This window comes from Drosophila willistoni (assembly GCF_018902025.1).
Source record: "Drosophila willistoni isolate 14030-0811.24 chromosome 2R unlocalized genomic scaffold, UCI_dwil_1.1 Seg167, whole genome shotgun sequence".
NCBI classification, from domain to species: domain Eukaryota; kingdom Metazoa; phylum Arthropoda; class Insecta; order Diptera; family Drosophilidae; genus Drosophila; species Drosophila willistoni.
The window spans coordinates 145044-166643 of NW_025814050.1; the positions used below are offsets into that span (position 1 = coordinate 145044).

At 35.5% G+C, this 21600-nt stretch overlaps 1 protein-coding gene across 2 annotated transcripts in view; it reads right to left on the minus strand.

Annotated features, from left to right (window-relative positions):
- The window catches only part of LOC6646701 (cytohesin-1), a 61179-nt gene that overhangs the window by 31469 nt on the left and 8110 nt on the right, over positions 1 to 21600 (minus strand). Inside the window, exons 1-2 of one of the 2 annotated variants that reach the window (XM_023178206.2) lie at positions 5232 to 5411; positions 4465 to 5174 (exon numbers count right to left, since the gene is read on the minus strand). The exons of the other annotated variant lie outside the window; for it this stretch is intronic. Coding sequence (XP_023033974.1) covers positions 4465 to 5174; positions 5232 to 5400 — 879 coding nt within the window. The 5' untranslated portion in view covers positions 5401 to 5411. Of the gene's footprint in view, positions 1 to 4464; positions 5175 to 5231; positions 5412 to 21600 lie in introns of those variants that run through there. 2 annotated transcript variants of the gene reach the window in all.

Consider the following 21600-nt stretch of genomic DNA (forward strand, 5'->3'; position numbering starts at 1 on the left):
ACTTATAAGTAAAACGCCGAGTGGTCTACAAGCAGCTCTACGGTGTAAGGGGTAGAGGTCCTGCCTAAAATCGACGGAACTCTGGTTCAACCCCCGCCCGAAACTAGTTAGATTTAGGTTTTGATTTTTTTTTTCCTTTTTTAATAATTATTTTTTTTTAATAGCGAAATAGGTATTTTGATGATTTGTAATTGGAAACATTTTTTATGTATGTTGAAATTATTGTAGATTATTATTAACTATTATTAACTTGTACGCTTAAGGTAATACCAGCTATACGCACGCCATTATGTACTGTATTTTTTATGCAAGTTTAAAATATGATAAAGCGGATGCAAAACTCCTTAACGCTTATAGAAGAAAATCGAGAAATTTCATCAAAAGAAGACTGCACTAAAGTAAAATCCCCGTCAAAGACGGGGCAATTCCACTTGTCATCTCTGATATTGAAGGGAATGCTCAAGTATGCATGGTTCGCTTCAGATTAGAAACTGGTTTTCCAAAATTTTTATTTCGTTTGTTTCCTTAAAATTGGTTTAAAGTTGGTATGTTTTTGCACAAAAGCATTATTTAAACATGTTCATAGTCTTGAGCAAATATACATACGGGTATCATGTTTTTATGATTTATATCACAACAAAAAATGTGAAGGCAGAAGTTAATTAGTCTATTTTGCGTCTATATTTTATTTATGTTTTTGTAAAGGCATAAAAAATGGATCCAATCAAAAATCATCAAAAGACCTATAACGTTATTAGACCAAAATAATTATTGAAAAAGCAAAAAAAAATGAAAACCCAAAACTAACTAGTTTCGGGCGGGGGTTGAACCAGAGTTCCCTTCGATTTTAGGCAGGACCTCTACCCCTTACACCGTAGAGCTGCTTGTAGACCACTCGGCGTTTTACTTATAAGTCACCAAAGCTATAACTTTAAAGCCGATTTATTAGGAAAATATAGAATAGTGCGCCGAAATATTTCACACAGCTTCAAATGACGGGGTATTCTACAACATATCCAAAATTCATACAAATCTCTTTGGTCACCACAGAAATGCAGAAGTAACAATGCTGTTTTAAGTGAAAAATATTTTCATCTGGCTTTATATTAATGTATTTTATTCTGCCTTTTAATAATTCACAAAAAATTTGCGCGCTCTCGATTAGTGTGGCCGAAATATATTTAATAGCATAAAATGTAAACTTGTATGTAAGCAACAATCTTCATTTCTATATGTTAATATATTTGTATGAAGGGGGAGGGGGTGTGGGCGTGGTTTAATTTTAAAATTGAAATTATATAAAATTCATACTAATACATATGTATACAAAATTGCAATCTTCTGAAGAAATTCAGGAAAAATAAATGCCAAAATATCCACGTTTTTACCAGTAGTGCAGTGTTGAAAAAATTTTAAAAACCAAGTATGTAGATATGTGCATGGATATTTTATTTTTAAAGCGGCATTAAATTATTAACATTTTATAAACTTTTAAAAATCGACTTAAGTGCTCATAAAACAGTGTTGAACACAGGCACAAAAAATACTCGATGAGAAAGAGATTTTATCAGCCTGCACCAAGAGTATGCCGATCGGCGCAGAGTACTCAACAAATTAGTCAAGTAAAGCAAGCGTTAGTGATTTTTTGAAACGAACATTTGGGACATACATGCGAAGGTTTTCAACAAATGGCTTAATGAATGCACATTTCCTGTCATCTGGAAACAGCAGGACTTTGTGCTTATTCCGAAGAACAACAAGCGGCTCGAAGACCCTTCTGTCTACAGAAAATTGTGTATGCTTGATTTTCCGGCAAAAGTCATTAGTACAAGGCAGGAGACTGCCATACTATTTCCGTAACCGCATATTGAATTTTGACACACGGAATGCCGTACCACAGGACTCAGTATTCTGCCAGCAACATCTACGTGGGGCCTAGAAAAAAAGGTGGTGTCCTTGGGCGCAACAAAACAATGGCTGAAGCTAGATCATAAAACCGAGGCTGTCCCCGTAAGCAGAGACTGTTGAAGTTGCCAAAATTGAGCTGTAAAATCTATTAGAGCCTTAAGGTACCTTGGAGTGCTACTATATACAAGACCAGCAACACGTCAGTACAAAGGCAAAGATCGACAAAACGTCGCGGAGCGACGAAAACCCCCACAGTCGCCAATCTGGCCAAATGCTTGGGTCGGAGAAGCTTTTTTCTGCCTGTTACATACATTTTGGTGAATTTAATATGTAATTTCACCCTATGGGTGCATGGTATAAAAACACTCACACACAAGAAATTATAATCGATCCATTTCGTGGATTTCTGCGAATAGGGTAGCAATGTAAAAAATAGATGACGCTTTTTTAAGCTGGGGATTTCGCAACACATTAACCGTGCGGGCAGAAGACCTAACGCATGTCTGCAACGAAGCTAGTATGACCTGCTGCAGACCCAATAAAAAGCATCACCAAGCTGTCTTTTGGTGGAACAACGAAGTTGGAGATCCACGGAGCGCTTGCTTAGCCGCAAAATGGCGTTACCAACGGCCAAGGAAAAGGTTTGATACAAATTGGCCCAAGCTACACGCCATTCGCGGCCTAGATAGAAAGTCCCTGAAAAAGGCCATCCTTGCAGACGAGAGAGAGGTATTCCTAAGGCAGAGTGACTCTGAAAAACGCGACCCCATGGTCGCTATGTATGAAGTATAAGCGGCAGCTCTGCATAAAACGGAGGCAGTGCTTATCAGTAGAAGGAAGGCACTGGAAGTTTCCAGTAGCGCTTTCAGGACGGTATCAGAGGATGCTGCGCTGGTTATTGCGGGTATGGTTCCAATTGATTTACTTAGAGACGAATCTAAAGAGGTCGCCGTCGCCGTTATTAGCGGCACATCAGGAAAATCGAGTAGCACTGAGTCGAGCAGTATGCCTCTAGCAAGGGGAGGTAGACGCTTCTTTTCATCCCAATCGTAAATGGGTGGCTGGAGAGGAGAAACGCGATAGAAACTGCTAGGCATGACAGGCTAACGTTTTTGCGAAGCGATTCTCCCTAGGACGTCCCGCCAAATTATGTCTGCAGTTGGAAAAACTTTTTGTAAATTCTATGTTATCCCCCAAATTCATGTAAAAAAAAATCAAATTAAAAATAGCAAAGAAGCTAACCCTTGCAGTCCTTGGCCATAATATTTTTACATGTTCCAAACTCTTTTTTTATCAATGCACAGACAAAACCTACCAAATATCATTTTTATTTCTTTTTCTTCTTCTTCCCCATGCTGCATGCTGCGATTGGCACGCATACACATACAGTTTACGTGTGTATGCGTGTGCTCAACTGCTTTGTGGATTTCAAGCAATAACGTATTAGAGCCGATTTATATTGACTGTAACTTGTGTTATATTTCTCCGATCTGTTTGAGATCTGATGCATTATATCCAAAACTATCATATTAGTAAATTTCATGGGGGTACTCCAATTTTTATGAAAATGTTTCGTCTAGAGCTATATGATACAGTGGTCCGATCCTGTCAATTTTTACTTGCTTTATATACTTTATCTGCTCCGGGCTATAAGTAGCTCAAATATCAAGTTTCATCCCGATAGCTCTTAAGATGGCGGCGTGAAGTTGATTTGCACAGACGGGCGGACGGACAGAAGGACATGGCTATATCGACTCAGCTTCTCATGCTGATCAAGAATATATTTTTAGGGGTCGGAAACGTCTCTTTCTGTGCGTTACAAACATCTGACCAATTTTATGATACCCTCTGCAAGGGTATAAAAAGACACACATAGAGACGCAACGCTACGTAAACTGTGTGTGTATGCATGCTGAACACTGATATATGTATATATTTACGCATACACATACATGCACAGGGGACACAGGAAAAAAAATTTGGAAAGATTTTAATAAATTTATTTTTTTTAAATCAATATTTTTGTCCGGCAATAAATAAGAAAAATAAATAAAAATTTACTGTCGCGTCAAATCCGATAGGCGTAAGCTTTTAAAGCCAATTTTGAAACATTTTTTAATAAAGATATGAATAATCTGGGACTATTTTCGCCGACTTTGGTACACCATACACCACTAAAACAAATATATCTCAGGCGCATAATAAATAGCTTAAAAGTTGCTATATCTTTCTCAGCTTTCCATCGATTAACTAAAAAATAAAAAAAATTTTAAACCTTAAGTAAAGAAATCTATTTGTATAGGCAGCAAAGCTATCGATCTCCGTTGATTTGCCATACATTATATAAAAAAAAATAATTTTTGATGATGTTCGGTATGTTAACTGAAAGACATTCTTAATTATGTAAACTGGGTTGATTTCAAAAGTATTCTGCTTAAAATTTAGAAATTAAAGATTAGAATAATTAACAAAATACTGTAAGGAAATTACAATTATTATTGAGAAAATTAATTATTGTATGGTAGTTTTTTATAAAAGTAGTTTTCCAAAGTTTACCTTGAGATTCCGACAACTCTCACAGAGATTTGACTTTTCGTCAATGCGGTTGCTAATATTTTTGCTCCGTTTTCTAATGCTAGTATTATTATTGATGTTGCTAAGGTCATGCTCGGTATCATTTTGGGGAGTTGAGACATCATCAATAAAGCGAAATTCTCCCGTGTTCAATTTCAACGGGGAGCTAAGATTAGCGCTTAAGTTTCCATCATCATCTAACATGAACCCGAGCGAGTTCGAACTTTGTTTACTTGGTGATCTTTTTGAAATTATTTCTCCCTTTTCATTAAAGAGGATTTCAATAGGCCGGGAAAAAATCAATGTTCGCGTAGTAGTGGTCCTAGTTATGTGGGTGACCTGGTCACATTTATTATAAGTTTTTGTTCCAAATTTTCCACCAGCAATTCGAAGAAGCTCCCTCTTATGAATCATATCACTCTCAGTTTTAGTACTAAGTGTTGGACTTACAGGTGGGGGACTTTCTGGACTGAGGGATGTAATTTTATGGGTGAGCTCACTTGTGCATGGCTTTAGCAAAGAGCATCGTGATTTTGCCTGAGGCTTTAAAAATGTTTTTTGTGTTGCAGGTGTGGACGGTGTCCCAGCAAGTGACTCAACTGCTAACATATTGCAAAAGCAGCGGACACAAGCACTGTTGATAGTGCTTCCACTTGTTTCATTCAGTCCAAAGAATGGAATATCGTCTATAACTGTAGTGAAAAAATGTAGTAAGGTTTCGTAAAATATGCTGCGCCTGTCGCTCATACCTCCAGCTCCCGTTAAAGATAGATCAAAGCAACTATGCTGCATTTGCTGTTTACTTTCCAAGGATTTGCTGCTCTGCCATTTTAGGATTTCTTTATTGGTCTTAGGCTGCCGACGCAATGAGGAAAACCAATTGCTAATGCTGGGTCGCTTTTGGTTGCGGGAAGCCATCGCTTTACCCACTATAGACACATAATGAATTGAACAATATTTAATGTTTTTTACACTGTATTTGTTAATGTTTTTTAGAGCTCTTATTATTACAACGGACAGGAAATAATCATTAATATTAAAATAACAATTTCTATGAGAAATGCAGTAAGTCGTCTAGCCGATTTCGGTATACCATCCACCAGGTGAAAAATATTTTATATTTCGAACACGAAATGTATGTCTATTAACTCTGACAAAAACAAACGCACTCTAGCGCCGCCACTAGCTTACGGCCAACTCCGCCCTTATGAGACAGGCAATCGGTTCTTTCTAGATTATAAAGGCGAAAGTGGGCGTGGCAAAAATTTTAAATATTAATAATCTGCACGCATACCAAAACAATCTACATACCAAATTTGATGGTTCTAGCTTTGTTAGTTTTCGAGAAAATCGGTTTTATTTAATTTTCTGGCGCGGAAGTGGGTGTGCCAAATATTCAAATTTGGTGTCTATAGTTAGTAAAGTCTTTGAGAAAATCGGTTTTATGTAATTTGCGGGGGCGTGAGATCGCTAGATTGACTCGGCTGCTGCTCCTGGTATATGGTAAGAATATATATACTTTATGGGGTCGGAAATGCTTCCTTCTGCCTGTTACATAAATTTTGGCGACTTTAATATAGCTCCAATAGGAACGATCGGTCGAAGTCACGAACAGTGACTTTTGTCAATAACTTCGTTTCTTTAAACGCGATTGCTTTCAAATTAAACATTTGTCAGTTTAATATATGTACCTTTTAATCACTGTGCCGAATTTGATAAAGATCAGGTAACTTTATCATAGCTCCCATAGCAACGATCGGTGGAAAACAGCGACTTTATGTAATATCTTCGGTTTTCCTATGCTAAGATTGTAGGCCGTTCTTTCGCAATCATTACCGTTTTTTCCACTTTGATGGCTATAGGTAAGGAAAGAGTCACCAAAAAAGTTGCAAGGGTATACAAACTTTGACGCGATCGAAGTTAGCCCCGCCCCTCTTTTTTTTTATTTTTAAATATTTCTCAAGAGCTTCGATTTTTAATTATTATTTTACCACTGCGGTAAATCTGTAAAACGAATATTGAATAATTGTGACCTTATGCATGAAAAGCTGATTGTCATGTCCGACTTTTTGTCTGTACGAATAAAACTAACAATTGCAAAGTTAGAATGACGAAAACAAAGACTTAAAAAATCCGAACACCTCTGAAAAAACAGGTAAAAATATAAAAAATGCTAACTTCGGCTATGCTAAGCTGATATACCCTTGCCATAATATTTTTATATGTTCCAAACTTTTTTCCTGTATAATCAATTCATTAATGCACAGACAAAACCTTCCAAATATCATTTCTATTTCTCTTTCTTTTTCTGCTTCTACTCCATGCTGCTTGCTGCGATTGGCACGCATACACATACAGTTTACGTGTGTATGCGTGTTTAGCTTAGCTGCTCTGTGGATTTCAAGCAATGACATAGTAGAGCCGATTTATATTGACTGCAACTTCTGTTATATTTATCCGATCTGTTTGAAATTTCGGGATCTGATGTTTTATATCCAAAACTATCACATTAGTAAATTTGATGGGGATACTCCAATTTTTATGAAAATGTTTCTTCTAGAGCTATATGATATAATGGTCCGATCCTGACAATTTTCATACTTTACCTGCTCCGGGCTATAAGTAGCTCAAATATCCAGATTCATCCCGATAGCTCTTAAGATGGCGGCGTGAAGTTAATTTGCACAGACGAACGGACGGACAGACGTACATGGCTATATCGACTCAGCTTCTCATGCTGATCAAGAATATATATACAACAAATGTTTAGTTTGAAAGCAATCGCGTTAAAAGTAACGAAGTTATTGACAAAAGTCACTGTTTTCGACCGATCGTTCCTATGGGACCTATGTGATATAGTCACCCGATCTTCATCAAATTTGGCACAGTCAGTATTAGCTATGGGAAACTAAGAAATATACATTTTTTTTTTAATTGATTTAAAACTAACGAAGTAACTGACAAAAGTCACTGTTTTCTACAGATTGTTCCTATGGGAGCAATACAATTCCGAGATATACAAACTATGCAGTATATACAAACCTACATGGGAAATTCAACCATGTGATGGTCTAGGGGGAGTTCGCGTTGATTCAGACGGACGGACATGGCATGGTATATATATACATATTACTTTATATGGTAGGAGATGCTTCCTTCTATGCGTTGCACACTTCTGAGTAAAATAAATATACCCTTTTTTGCAAGGGTATAAAAATTAAATAAGTAAATCGTCTCGACCAGTTCGACTACGTCGAGAGGAACAAATATTTTGAAATGCAAAGACTAAAAGTATACATTTACAAAATTTTTCAACGTACTTCAAGCAAGCACATGCTGTCTCGCTCACTCATAGAAACACATGCCACGACCTACAGCCATCTCTGCCCTTATGAACAACTAGTAAAACATGTTTATACGTAAAAAATTTGAAATAATTATATTTTGCGCACATTTTAGTATTTTAAGTCCAGAAAATCAGTTTAATTCAAATGGCAGAAACTACTATTTGTATGGAGCGAAAAAAATTAATAATTTTTTAAGTGCCGGGAATTTTCTTCCCCTTTTAGTATAAAATGTTTGACAAAATATGCTTATTGTCCATTTTGGATAGATAATGTTTAATGGGCGGAAAACCTATCTAATGTTTTTGGTGTGATGCTCCCGTATAAGCAATACTATGTATCATAATAGAAATACCATAAGAGTGAGCCAGATGGCATGTGTTTAGCGCAACTTATAATTAGTGTGAAACTGACCATTTGTACGAAACTATATTGTAGTTGAAATAAAACTATTCACAACATCTGTAGGAAAAGTTCTGATTTTAAATATTTTTATAAATTTTTTTTTAAATTTAAATAAAAATTTCAAAAGTAAGTGAACAAATTTTTGTCTAAATTATTGATTAACGCTATTCATGAAATGTTGTAGCTGGTATAATTTTCGAACACCTGGATACCTATGTATATTCTTTAAAGATTATCTGGTGTCACACAAGTGGTGTGAATCCGCTCACTGGTGTGTTAGTTAAATAGTCTAATGCAGGGAACATACAAAGTTTCTATTACAAGTGGTTTAGTTACTGATGATTTTGCGTTAAAATAATAAAAAGTTGATGCAATTCTTTGCTTAATTTCACGTTTTAACAAATCATAGAAATTTTTATCAGGCACAAATCCACAGTTAGAAAAGTGAAACCAAAATTAATGCTTTAATTATTTGGTATTGACCAAAGTAAATGTTTTAAAACATAAATAAAAGTGTTGTTATTTAAGTGACGCTTTTAATTATACCCTTGCAGAGGGTACTATAAAATTTGTCAGAGTTTGTAACGCACAGAAGGAGACGTTTCCGAAACGACGCAAAGTGAATTAAGATTTTCTATAGGCAACCATGGAAAGATCAAAGATAGGTTCCCGGGCTATGAAAATACTAATTTCTAGAAAGAAAAATTGAACAAAGTAAACATTTAAAAACAAAAATATTATTGCATTCATTCATTAAAAAAAACTGCTTCCATTGAATCAAAATAACCTATTCAATTATTTTATCTTCATGAGTTTTTAGTGGATTCGTTCACCAAAAATTTGTCCAGAGTTTGGTGAAAAGCTTTTTTTTTGTAAATTTAAATAAATTTCTTGGTAGCAGTTGATATTTGCAACTAGCGCCTGGGATACCTTAAAACTTCTGTCATTGTCAGGATCGTTTTTTATAAAAATTCTCCATTGCTTCGTCAATCAGACCCATCGCTTTTGAAATTTGTTTGGAGGTTAAACACTGTTCTACGAACATTTCTACTAAACCATCCCCGAGTTTTGATATCAAGACGCAATTATAAACAGAAGTAGGTAAGCTAGATGTCAATGTTGAAAAACGTAAAACTGCCAAAAATTCAAAGGCAATGTTGGTAAAAGTTGATATTGGCGTTGCCACAATTGCTGATTTAGAAAAAAAAAGTTAAACACTCGAACTCACAACAACGCAACAACGAGAATATAACGACGCACAGTGAAAATTAGTATTAATAAAGCAGCGACGCAACTTCGAAAAAACGCAAAACGAAACGACGCAAAGCGGGGTCTATATGTACATGCATACACACACAGACGCAACGCTACATAAACTGTATGTGTATGCGTGCGTTGCTTTGCTTTGGGAATGAGGGAAGAATAAGAACAAATTGTAAAATATAGAGTTAAATTGTTTTGTTTGTATATTGATGAATTGAGTTGCAGAAAACAAACATGTAAAATTATTATTACCAAGGACTGCAAGGGTATATAAACTTCGGCCTAGCCGATGTTAGCTTCTTTAATATTTTTTTAATAAATTGAGTAGTTACACGAAGTATTATGCAAGAAAAAACAACTATTTTTTAAATATAGAGCTTTCATTTTGGGCACACGGCAACAATATCAAATGTTTGCCTTTTACAGGTGAACGTTGCAACTTCAGGGATATAACTTATTTTTTCACAAATTTAATAGCTAGAGACATCAAATTTGGCATATATAATCGTTTAGGAAAAGCGCAGATTGGGGTTATGTACAAACGGGATCTCTATCACCAGCCAACGGCCAACTCCGCCCTAATGAAAAGCGTACGTTGCTACATATTGTTGACAGATTTTAGCAAATTTGTACATAACCCCAATCTGCGCTCTAGCTTCTGTGATTATAAGAGTGAAAGTGATATGCTTCCTAAGCAGCATGTTAACATAATATATGTACATTATCAAAACCTGGTTTTAGCCGCTGAAGACATCACTAAATAATCCACAATTGTAATGGCCATACTATATCTTCAACGCTAAAAGTAGTTGGGAATTCAAACTAACGCCCAAATATTTTTTTTATAGTATATTGTACTAGTGGTTTACATACATTATGTTGTTATAAATTTGAAGTATTTGTGTGATTTGCTGCATGGTATACCGAAGTCGGGGAGACCACTTACTTACTTCATTAAAATAAAAAGCAAGGTAAGGAATTTTTGGAAAAAATGTCAGTGGCAAAGAATTTATAAATTTGGCATGTTTAGCCTGGTATCAAAGCTAAGTTATACAAACAATGGGTTGCGGAGATTGTTTTTTAAGAAATATTAAAAAATTAAAATTAAAAAATTAAAGTGTAACGGTTGTTGACCCTGGTTATTAGACAATTTACAAGTTCATTAGTTTAATACTTCACTGAGAGAGCTACACAATTAAAAGTAAAAAATATTGGCTGCTAGGAAACAAGAGGCACTACAACCAATAGTCTTCTGACGTAAGCCAAACAGTATGCCGTTTATTAAAAAAAGAGATTACAAAGTTTATTACAGGATATCCGCGGATTTTTGATAACCCATTTCACCAGCTTCCACAAAATAGTAATTTTTGACGCCAAATTCTTGCTGCCTTTTGTTATCGCTAAGCTGTTCAAAATTATGTCTTTTTATAAAGGTTCCCCAATTAGACCTTGCAAAAAGGGTATATTAATTTTAGTCAGAAGTGTGCAACGCATAGAAGGAAGCATTTCCGACCATATTAAGTATATATATTCTTGATCAGCACGACGAGACGAGTTCAAATAGCCATGTTCGTCCGTCCGTCCGTCAGGATCAACGCAAACTCCTCCTAGACCGTCAGAGCTTCAGAGTTGAATTTTGCATGTAGGCTTGTATATACTGCAGGGGTTGTATATCTCGGATTGAGCCGGATCGGACCACTATATCATATGGCTCCCATACAAACGCCAAAGTCACGACAGTGACAGACTTTTCTCAATAACTTTGTTATTATCTGAGCTATTGTGAAATTTAATATTGGTGGGTTTATTACACATATAAATGACTATGCCAAATTTGATAAAGATCGGGTAACTGTATCATATAGCTCCCATAGGAACGATCGGTGGAAACAGTGACTTTAATCAACATCTTCGTTATTTCCTATGCTAAGATTGTAGACCGTTCTTTCGCAAACATTAGCCTTTTTAGATAAAACGTTTTTCCACTTTAATGGCTATAGGTAAAAGAAGAGTTACAAACTTTGCTGCGGTAAAAATTAGCCCCGGCCCTCTGGTTTTTTGAATAATTTTCCGTTAGAAAGAAATAATGATACTTCTTTGGTTGTTAAAGATTTTGGGATCTTAATACACCGCAAACATAGTTTTAATCAGCATATATGGACTACAGTTAGTAGGGCTAAGAGTGTTCTTGTTCACTAAATGATATAGTGGTCCGATCCGGATCATTTTCATACTTTATTTTAACCAGGCTATAAGTACGTTAAATATTTAGTTTTTTGCAAATGGAGGCGTGAAGTTGATGTGCACCACCGGACGAACGGACATGATTTAATTTACTCTGGTTTTCATGCTGATCAACAATATAAATACAGTGGCTCACAGCTTATTTCGTGCAGGGGTGCAAAAAAACTTTAACAGCGTGTACCCCCTAAACTATTGAAGATATCAAAAAAATTTAAATGCAGTTTTATTTAGTAGTCATTTATAATATATTTAGGCTTTTCATTTTTTTTCTTACTTTTAAAATAATTATTAAAACTAAAAAAAATGAACATCAGTGACTTTTTCTATGTCACAGCTTATTTCGTGCACTGCACTTATAATGACTTTATTGCCAAAATTTCGGTATTTTTTTCACGGTTTTAGGTTCTATCTATTAAATATATGTTTATTCTTGGTTTTTTTCGATATAATGGATCTGGTCACACTTGAGTATATTGTTTAATTGGGAATTACAAAAATGGGTCCACGTACAACTGTTGAGATGCGGGAATTAGTCCTAACTCATTTCAAAAATGGTAAATCACAGCGAAATATTGCCGAAATCGTTCAGTTGAGTCCCAGTACAGTGCAATACATCATACAGCGCTTTGTTCGAGAAAATCGGGTGGCAGATAAAGGCCGAAATGCACCGAACAAAATTTTCACCGACACCGAGGAGAGACTTATTGTGCGAAAAATTAAAGCCAATCCAAAATTATCGGCACCAAAATTGGCATCGGATGTTGAGAAAGAACTGGGGAAACAATGTTCGGCAGAGACAGTTCGTCGTGTGTTACGGGATCAGGATTTTAATGGCCGGGTTGCACGAAAAAAGCCATTCATAAATGCGAAAAATCAGAAGTGTCGTCTTAACTTTGCAAAGGATCATGTTTCCCGCCCGATTTCTTTCTGGAACGAAGTAATCTACGCCGATGAATCCAAATTCAATATCTTTGGGTCGGATGGGATGCAATATGTTTGGCGCCAACCAAATACCGAGCTTCAAAATAAGAACTTAAGACACACTATGAAGCATGGCGGTGGCAGTGTCATGGTTTGGGCATGCATGGCGGCTTCGGGTGTTGGAAACCTGGTATTTATCGAAGGAAACATGGACCGACATATGTACCTTTCAGTTTTGAAGGAGAATCTTCTTCAAAGTGCGGAGAAATTGGGTCTAGAGGGTCGATTCCGTTTTTATCAGGATAATGACCCAAAACACAAATCCGGCATTGTCCAGTCCTGGTTGATCTGGAATTGCCCACATGTGGTCAATCCTCCTGCCCAGTCTCCTGACCTTAATGTGATCGAAAACTTATGGGCAATATTGGACATGGCCATCCGGAAAAGGTCAATTTCCAATAAAAATGACCTTAAAAAGGCCCTACTGGAAGAATGGGCCAAAATATCACCTGAAGTCACCAAAAAATTGGTTTCCTCAATGGAAACCAGCATTAAAGAGGTCATCAAACAAAAGGGAGGTCATACCAAATATTAGTTTAATTTGTTTAGAATAATTTTTACAGTTAAGTGCAGTGCACGAAATAAGCTGTGACATGGAAAAAACCACTGATGTTCCTTTTTTTTAGTTTTAATAATTATTTTATAAGTAAGAAAAAAAATGAAGTGCCTAAATATATTATAAATGACTACTAAATAAAACTGCATTTAAATTTTTTTGATATCTTCAATATTCCCCTGCACGAAATAAGCTGTGAGCCACTGTATGTATATACTTTATGGGGTACGAAACGTCTCCTTTTCTGCTTTACAAACATGTCACCAATTTTATAATGCCCTCTGCAGGTGTATAAAAACCCGTTAAGACCCTACCACCCCTCTCCCCAGCGACTGACAGACCACCTCAATCATCGCACAAATACAAAGATATAAGTAATTGTCACGCCTTCTTCTTGCTCGGCCATAATTTATAAATATGTATTTATATACTCAGATTTATGTATACATATGTATGTATGTATGTACGTACATACATATATGTATGTAGATAACAGTCATGAAAAAATAAATTGTATTTCCCTTATCACTCTCTCGTTTAGTAATCTTTCATACTCTCCCGTCCAGTAACTTTTTCCTACGATCTGTTATTTGTTTTTATTGGGCTGTGTCTTTCTTTGGGATTGCATTGAATCATTATTCTAGTTGTTCGACTAAGCATCCAAAAACTCATGAACAAAATTACTTTATGTATTTTCGGTTCCTATGTACATATTTACATACTAAATAGTATTTATAATAGTATACAACGCCTGGAGTTGCCTCACTAATTGAACCATTATACAACGAACTAACAAAATTGTCTATTTGAATGCATTTATATGTACATATATGTACATATGTACATATATAAAGTATATTTTCTGTACTTGGAAGTTATTTGCAACAGCATGGTTTGATAGGGAATTGTTCTTTGTAATTCAACACAACACTTATGCTTTTAACAGACTAAATAAATATTGTATATGTGTATATGTAGTTGTGTTTTATGTGGCTACATATGTTAAAATGCGTACATACATACGTAAGTATGTACATATGTATATGAATTTTGCACAATATAACCACCACGCCACATTCATCAGTATTAGCAAAAGTACATATGTATGTACTATATATATTTTTGAACACGCATATGTACATGTATATTTCTAGAGGTGAGTCTAGTAAAAACAAATTTAAAAACACAAACGAAATACTAAAACTTAAATATTGTTGCTATATTTTGTGACGGCACACCGACGAGTAGGTCCGTTACGCAAACATGTTGTTTGTATTTCAGAATTCAAACTGAAGCAAATGAGCGCTTACTGCCTCAACCGACTGGGTCTTTTGCTGACAACAAGTGTTTTTAAGAGAGTGATAGAAAAAAACATTCAATTAAATACTGCGTGTCTTTTAAGAGTGCGAAAACGGTACGTTCTCTTTGTTTGCATCGTGTGGTCTTCACATTAGTTAATAAAACTGAGGCGATTTTGAACAAGTTTAAAAGCCACTAGAACTAGTAGATGAACACCTAAGCCTGCCAATTGAGGACAAGTTTGAAAAATATGTACATATGTATGTGTAAATGTACATATGCTGTTCTAAACTAGCTGACTTCTTGTCCTGGGTGGTCATAGACTTAAGAAAGACAAAATAACTTGGAATACAAAATTTGTATGTGAATCGGCATTCCAAACATTTGTAATTGTTCCTGTTTAAATACTCTTATAACACGAGGGCCGGGGCTAACTTCGACCGCGTCAAAGTTTGTATACCCTTGCTACTTTTATGGTAACTCTTTCTTTACCTATAGCCATCAAAATGGAAAAACGTTCAAGCTAAAAAGGTTAATGTTTGCGAAAGAACGGCCTACAATCTTAGCATAGGAAAAAACTAATAAAACTAATTAATCAAAGTCACTGTTTTCCACCGATCGTTCCTATAGGAGCTATATTATGTAGTAACCCGATCTTTAGCAAATTCGGCACAGTCATTAACAGATATATTAAACTAACAAATGTTGAATTTGAAAGCAATCGCATTAAAGGTATCGAAGTTATTGACAAAAGTCACTGTTTTCGACCGATCATTCCTATGGGAGCTATATGATATAGTCACGCGATCTTGATCAAATTTAGCATAGTCGTTTATATGTGTAATAAACCAACCCATATTAAACTTCACGACAATAGTTTTATAAATAACGAAGTTATTGAGAAAAGTCACTGTTCGTCACTTTTCCGTTTGTATGGGAGCTATATGATATAGTGATCCGATCCTGCCGAATCCGAGATATACAACGCCTGCAGTATATACAAGCCTACATGCAAAATTTCAGCTCTGTAGCTCCAACGGTCTAGGAGGAGTTTGCGTTGATCCAGACGGACGGACAGACGGACGGACATGGCTATTTGAACTCGTCTCGTCGTGCTGATCAAGAATATATATACTTTATATGGTCGGAAATGCTTCCTTCTATGCGTTGCACACTTCTGACCAAAATTAATATACCCTTTTTGCAAGGGTATAAAAATCGTGCAGTAAACATGCGCCGAACTATCAGCGAAAAGAACTTGTTTTGAAAAATTAAAGAGAATTGAATTGAGGAGTGACTAATCCAAAATGACAATTAAGAGAAAAAATATGTGCCATGACTGTGACATTTGTCGATCGGATGACTAACCATTCGCATCAAGAAATGATATTCCAATCCAAAAACAACTTTTACAAAAATTCATCGAAAGAGCTATACAGACATAATGTACATACAAGCATGCGTGTGTGTGTCTACATACACACAAACATACATGTATGAATAGTTACATATGTACATACATAGATACATATGTATGCTTGAGCAAAAACGTTTTTCATCATCAAAAACGCGTGATTCGTAATATTAAGAGAGAAGCTAAGTTCGCTCTCTTTCGTAATTTATATTATCTTATCGACTTTCGTATTGAGAGGTAGTGCAAATTCTACGAAATTTTTATACCATACACCCATAGGGTGAAATGGTATATTAAAGTCGCCAAAATGTATGTAACAGGCAGAAGGAAGCATCTCCGACCCCATAAAGTATATATATTCTTGATCAGGATCAACAACCGAGTCGATCTAGCCATGTCCGTCTGTCCGTCCGTCCGTCCGTCTGTCCGTCTGTCCGTATGAACACCTAGATCTCGGAGACTATAAGAGCTAGAGCCACCAAATTTTTTATGTAGACTCGTGTAGTATGTAGAGTGATCAAGTTTATTTCAAATTTTTGCCACGCCCCTTTCCGCCCCCGCAATTTAAAAAAAGCGTTTATCTCAAAAACTATTCTAGCTAGAGACACCATATTTGGTATGTATATTCGCTTAGTAAATGCACACATTTTGTATGTATAAAAATTTTGCCACGCCCTTTTCCGCCCCCGTAATTTGAAAAACTTGATTATCTCCCGTATTTTTTTACCTCATGCAATCAAATTTGGCACACTTAAATTTAATACTAATATCTATCAAAGTACCAAATTTGATCAAAATCGGATAAAAAACAGTCGAGTTATGCATATAAACGTTTTTCCATAAGGCCGGAGTTGGCCGTCAGCTGGTGGGGGCGCTAGGGTGCTCGTATGATTGAGTGAGCGAGATACTAAGATATGCTTGTAAGAAGCATGTGAAAATGCTTGAAATATTTGCTTTACTGGTGTATGGTATACCAAAGTCGGCGAGACGACTTACTTACTTCATTTTTTTTTAAATATGTGAATGTACATATGTATTCACACTAAATTTTCAGCAAACAAAGGATTATTCAGAATTAAAAGATTGGAATACTAAAAATTCATTGAATGATGTCTCTAGAATGTCTAACACCTATTTCGACTTTTTTATATGTACATACATATGTACATACATGTATGTATGTATGTTCACGGCCTGATAAGTATTTTTTTTATACCCTTGCAGAGGGTATTATAAAATTGGTCAGATGTTTGTAACGCACAGAAGGAGACGTTTCCGACCCCATAAAGTATATATATTCTTGATCAGCATGAGAAGCTGAGTTGATATAGCCATGCCCGTCTGTCCGTCCGTCTGTGCGTATGCGTATTACTCAGCCATCTTAAGAGCTATCGCGATGAAATTTTTTTGGGGTTTTTTATTACCCGGGTAAGATAAGGTATGAAAATCTTTAGGATCGGACCACTATATCATATAGATCTAGAAGAAACATTTTTGCAAAAATTGGAGTATCCCCATGAAATTTACCAATATGATAGTAAAAAATCAGATCCCAAAATTTTAATCTGATCAGATAAATAGAACACAAGTTACAGTCAATATAAAACGGTTCAAACGATGCTTTGCTTAGGGAATTATTGGAAGAAGAAAAAATTGTAGTAAAAAGAGAAATAATGCTTTGTTTGTATATTGATGAATTGAGTTGCAGGGAAAGAAATTTCAAAAAGGAAAAATATTATTGCCAAGTATACTGTAAGGGTTTATAAACTTCGGCATAGCCGAAGTTAGCTTCTTTGATATTTTAAGAATCCAATACAGCATTTTGAGTTTCATGATATATGTATATGCTTATTGTTTTTTGAACATGTTTTTTCTAATTTAATCCTCTGTCTATCGTGATTCCCAAAAATGTGGCATTCTGGCAGTCGGAATTGTGTCGTTGTTGAATGTTAGTGCAGGGCAGGTTAATCTTTTGAGGGCAAATGTGGTTTGAATTGAGTTGGTGGTATTTACATATATTGATGCACCATCGTTTGGTCCATGTATGGAAGTCGTCTAGATATGTTTGAAGGGCTCGCATCTTATGGGTAGTATGCACTGGAGAGAATAGCCGTGTCATCAGCATACATCGCAATCGTCATGCCGTGGGTTGTGGACTCGGTAGGAGTTGGCATATCGCCTGTGAACAGTTTGCATAAAACAAGGCCGAGTACGCTATCTTGTGAAACTCCTGCGCAGATGGGTTTTTATGGATGCGATTGCGCCTTTATAATAAATTATCTTTCTCGAAGATATGATTCAAAGAGATCATAAAACGGTGGTGGTAAAACTTCTCGTATTTTTTTAAGTAGTCCAGAGTGCCATACTCGGTCAAAGGCTTGTTTAACGTATAAAAAGACAGCAGAGCAATATTTCTTTTCTTCGAAAGCACTTACGATATAATGAAAAACCCTGTGTACTTGTTCAGGTGTACCATGCTGACTCCTGAAGCCAAAAAAAAAAAAGTGATTCAGGATGGCTATCAAGGTGTGCCAGTACTCTACCAAGAAGTATAGTATAGAAGTTTAAAAAGCAATACGTTTTTAGAGCAGTTCAGCGGCAAAGTCAATATCAGCTGCTAACGTAAGCTCGATTTCTGGATGCAGATAGAACTTAAGAGCTTGCCGAAAAGTGACGAGGTTAGATCCAAATGGGAGAAGGTGGCGACAAGGAGGGAGTGGCTGAGGCGTAGTAAGTAGTAGATCTACATATGTTAATACATATGTACATTTGTATGTATGTAACTGTGTATATATACTCGGAAACCAAAAAACTAGTAAAAATTATTCATGCTTTCCGTTTGTATTATCAAATTGGTCAGATGTTACCCCATTAGGTATATATGTACATACATATGAACATATCTATATACAGTGTTCACGAAAATAGCAGTGCATTAGATGCTAACAAAGACACACATTCAGTTTTTGACTTTGGTTTTGTAAAATGGTATATAGGTATAGAAAAACCGAAAAAGTTCCGTTAATTTTGCTAATTTTTGGGTTGTTTTTCACAGTTTTGTGCTTATCCCCACAAATTTGGCTGTTCACAAAAATAGCATTGTTTCGTTTAGTTGCGAAAAAAGCTAATAAAAAGTTTACAAATCTGTCAGTAGTAAGTGTAATTAATTAGATAATTATGGTACACTATAATTTGCGTCAACTAACGCTACAATTTTCATGTTAATCGGAAGAGGAACGCATTACTCTACAGAGAAGACGGAGTGGATCCAAAACATTGGAAAGCAAGGTAAAACATATAATAGGCAGGTTGTTTGGCATCGCACCGAACACGGTCAGCGAAATTCTTCATGAAACATTCAGACAAGCGTCACAAAAAAAAAAACAATTCAAGAAAGCTGTACATTGGGAAGTTATTCAAGAAACATGGCAGCATGAATTCAGTGCGGCGCAGGTGTCAAGACGCTATTGCCAATAAATTGGTACAGGATTAGATATTAGGTCCTAAGAACCAAAGGTGACCTGAATTTAAAGTTTCAAATAATAATTTGGAATCGACAGATTTTAGTTCTTAGTTGTCACTGCTATTTTTATGAGCAGCTCAAAATGCCCTTTTTCACTATCTTGCTCGTTTCTGAAAATGGGGGACTTTTTGTTCAGTCCAAAGTGGTAGTAATTCAATTATACATACATACATATGTAAATATGATTATAAATTAAAAAAAAATTGGTGCATTTATGGTCTTTTTAATATAATTTAACAATTTTTTTCAAAAGACACTGCTATTTTTGTGAATACTGTTGTATGTTCATATGTACATACAGTGGCTCACAGCTTATTTCAACCAGCACACAGTGGGCTATTTGGCTGATCTAGCGTAACGAAATTAATTATTCGAAAAATAAAAACCATTTTGCAAAAATGGTAATTTTTATATTATTTGGACCCTCAAAGAGTAATATTTAATACCTTATTTCAAATTAAACTATTTTTAGTTTTTTTTTTTAGTTTACATGGTTGTGTTAATATTTCATTTAGTGTACCTATAATTTATTTCATTTTCCAAATCCGAATTTGTTATGAGTGGATCTGAAGCTTTTAATAATGAGTTCATCAAATCCTCGATTGTTTTTACATGCTAGTTTTTACGTGTATGTTTGAGCTGAAAACTTCGTAAATTTTTGTTGTTTGCTTCCAAAGCTACTTCCGACATCATGCTAATCGAAAGTGGTACACTTTCTATAATATCGGCTCCGTGAATCAATATTTTGTGCAATGAGCCGGGATTATAATACTAAGAATAATCTGGAACAGTTTCCCAAGCATATACTCGAAAGCTGTCGGCATTAATTGAACAACCTGAAGAAATGGAACGTTCATCGTGTAATCGCGATCAATATACAGCGTCAAAGCTTCTTCTGGAGCACAATTATTGGGGAGTTGGTCTAAACTTCAAAACTTGGTCTACGCTAATTTTTATTTTTTTTAGAATCGTCGAGATCTGCTTCTACCATTAAAAGTATTTCCGATGCACTCCATTTACCACATTTATATAGGCTTATTCGTGTTGCTCTCATAAGATCATTACATGAATTGTTTTCTACAAGCCATATGATATGGTGGTCCGATCCGGCTCACTGCGATCTCAATCCGAGATATACAACCCCTGCAGTATATACAAGAATACAAGAATATATATACTTTATATAGTCGGAGATGCTTCCTTCTATGCGTTGCACACTTCTGACCAAACTTAATAGACCTTTTTTGCATGGGTATAATAATGGACTACAAATGTTACGAATTTTAATGTTACAAATGTTTCGAGTTAAACAAATAAACAAAAAAAATTGTTTTGTGTTTGTCTAGATTTCGAACGTTTTGAAAAACTGGGTTTCAGCCGGCTTGAGGTCAATAATTCTTACTAATTTTTAAGATTTTAGGAATGCGAGCAGGTTGTCTGTATAGGTATTTCGGGAACTTCCAAGTTGTATCATCAGCAGACTTCGCAGAGGAATAAAGATTTGTAATGGCCCTACCATATCTTCAAGACTAAAAGTAGTTGATAATTCAAACTGAAGCGTAAATATCAAAGAAGCTAACTTCGGCTATGCCGATGTTTATATATCCTTGCAGTCCTTGGCAATAATATTTTTACTTTTTGAAATTTCTTTCCCTGCAACTCAATTCATCAATACACAAACAAAACATTATTATATAATATTTAGTGATTACCAAGCTGAAGCTCCGCAAAATGAGATTTTAGCAACTCGCGGAAAATTGTGCAAAAAGTGAGAATAACCAAAAATAGTCAACCTAAAAGTGTGTCTTTTTTTCCCCCGGGTATATGTATATTTCAAGTCTTAATAAAATATTTTATAAAATTTTAAAATGACTAGAAAGGGACAGTATGGGAGTTTAGGTGCATTTGAGAACAGCGTAATCAATACCTTTTTCCATGACTGCATAAGTACAAATATTGTTAAAAATCATCCAATCCTAAGAAAATTTAAGGTAGCTTTATATTTACTAATGCCAATCTTGGCTCAACCCATGCTCGTACAGAAAATACAAAGAGTTTAAGAACTAACGATCAGGAATTGATCAATTTA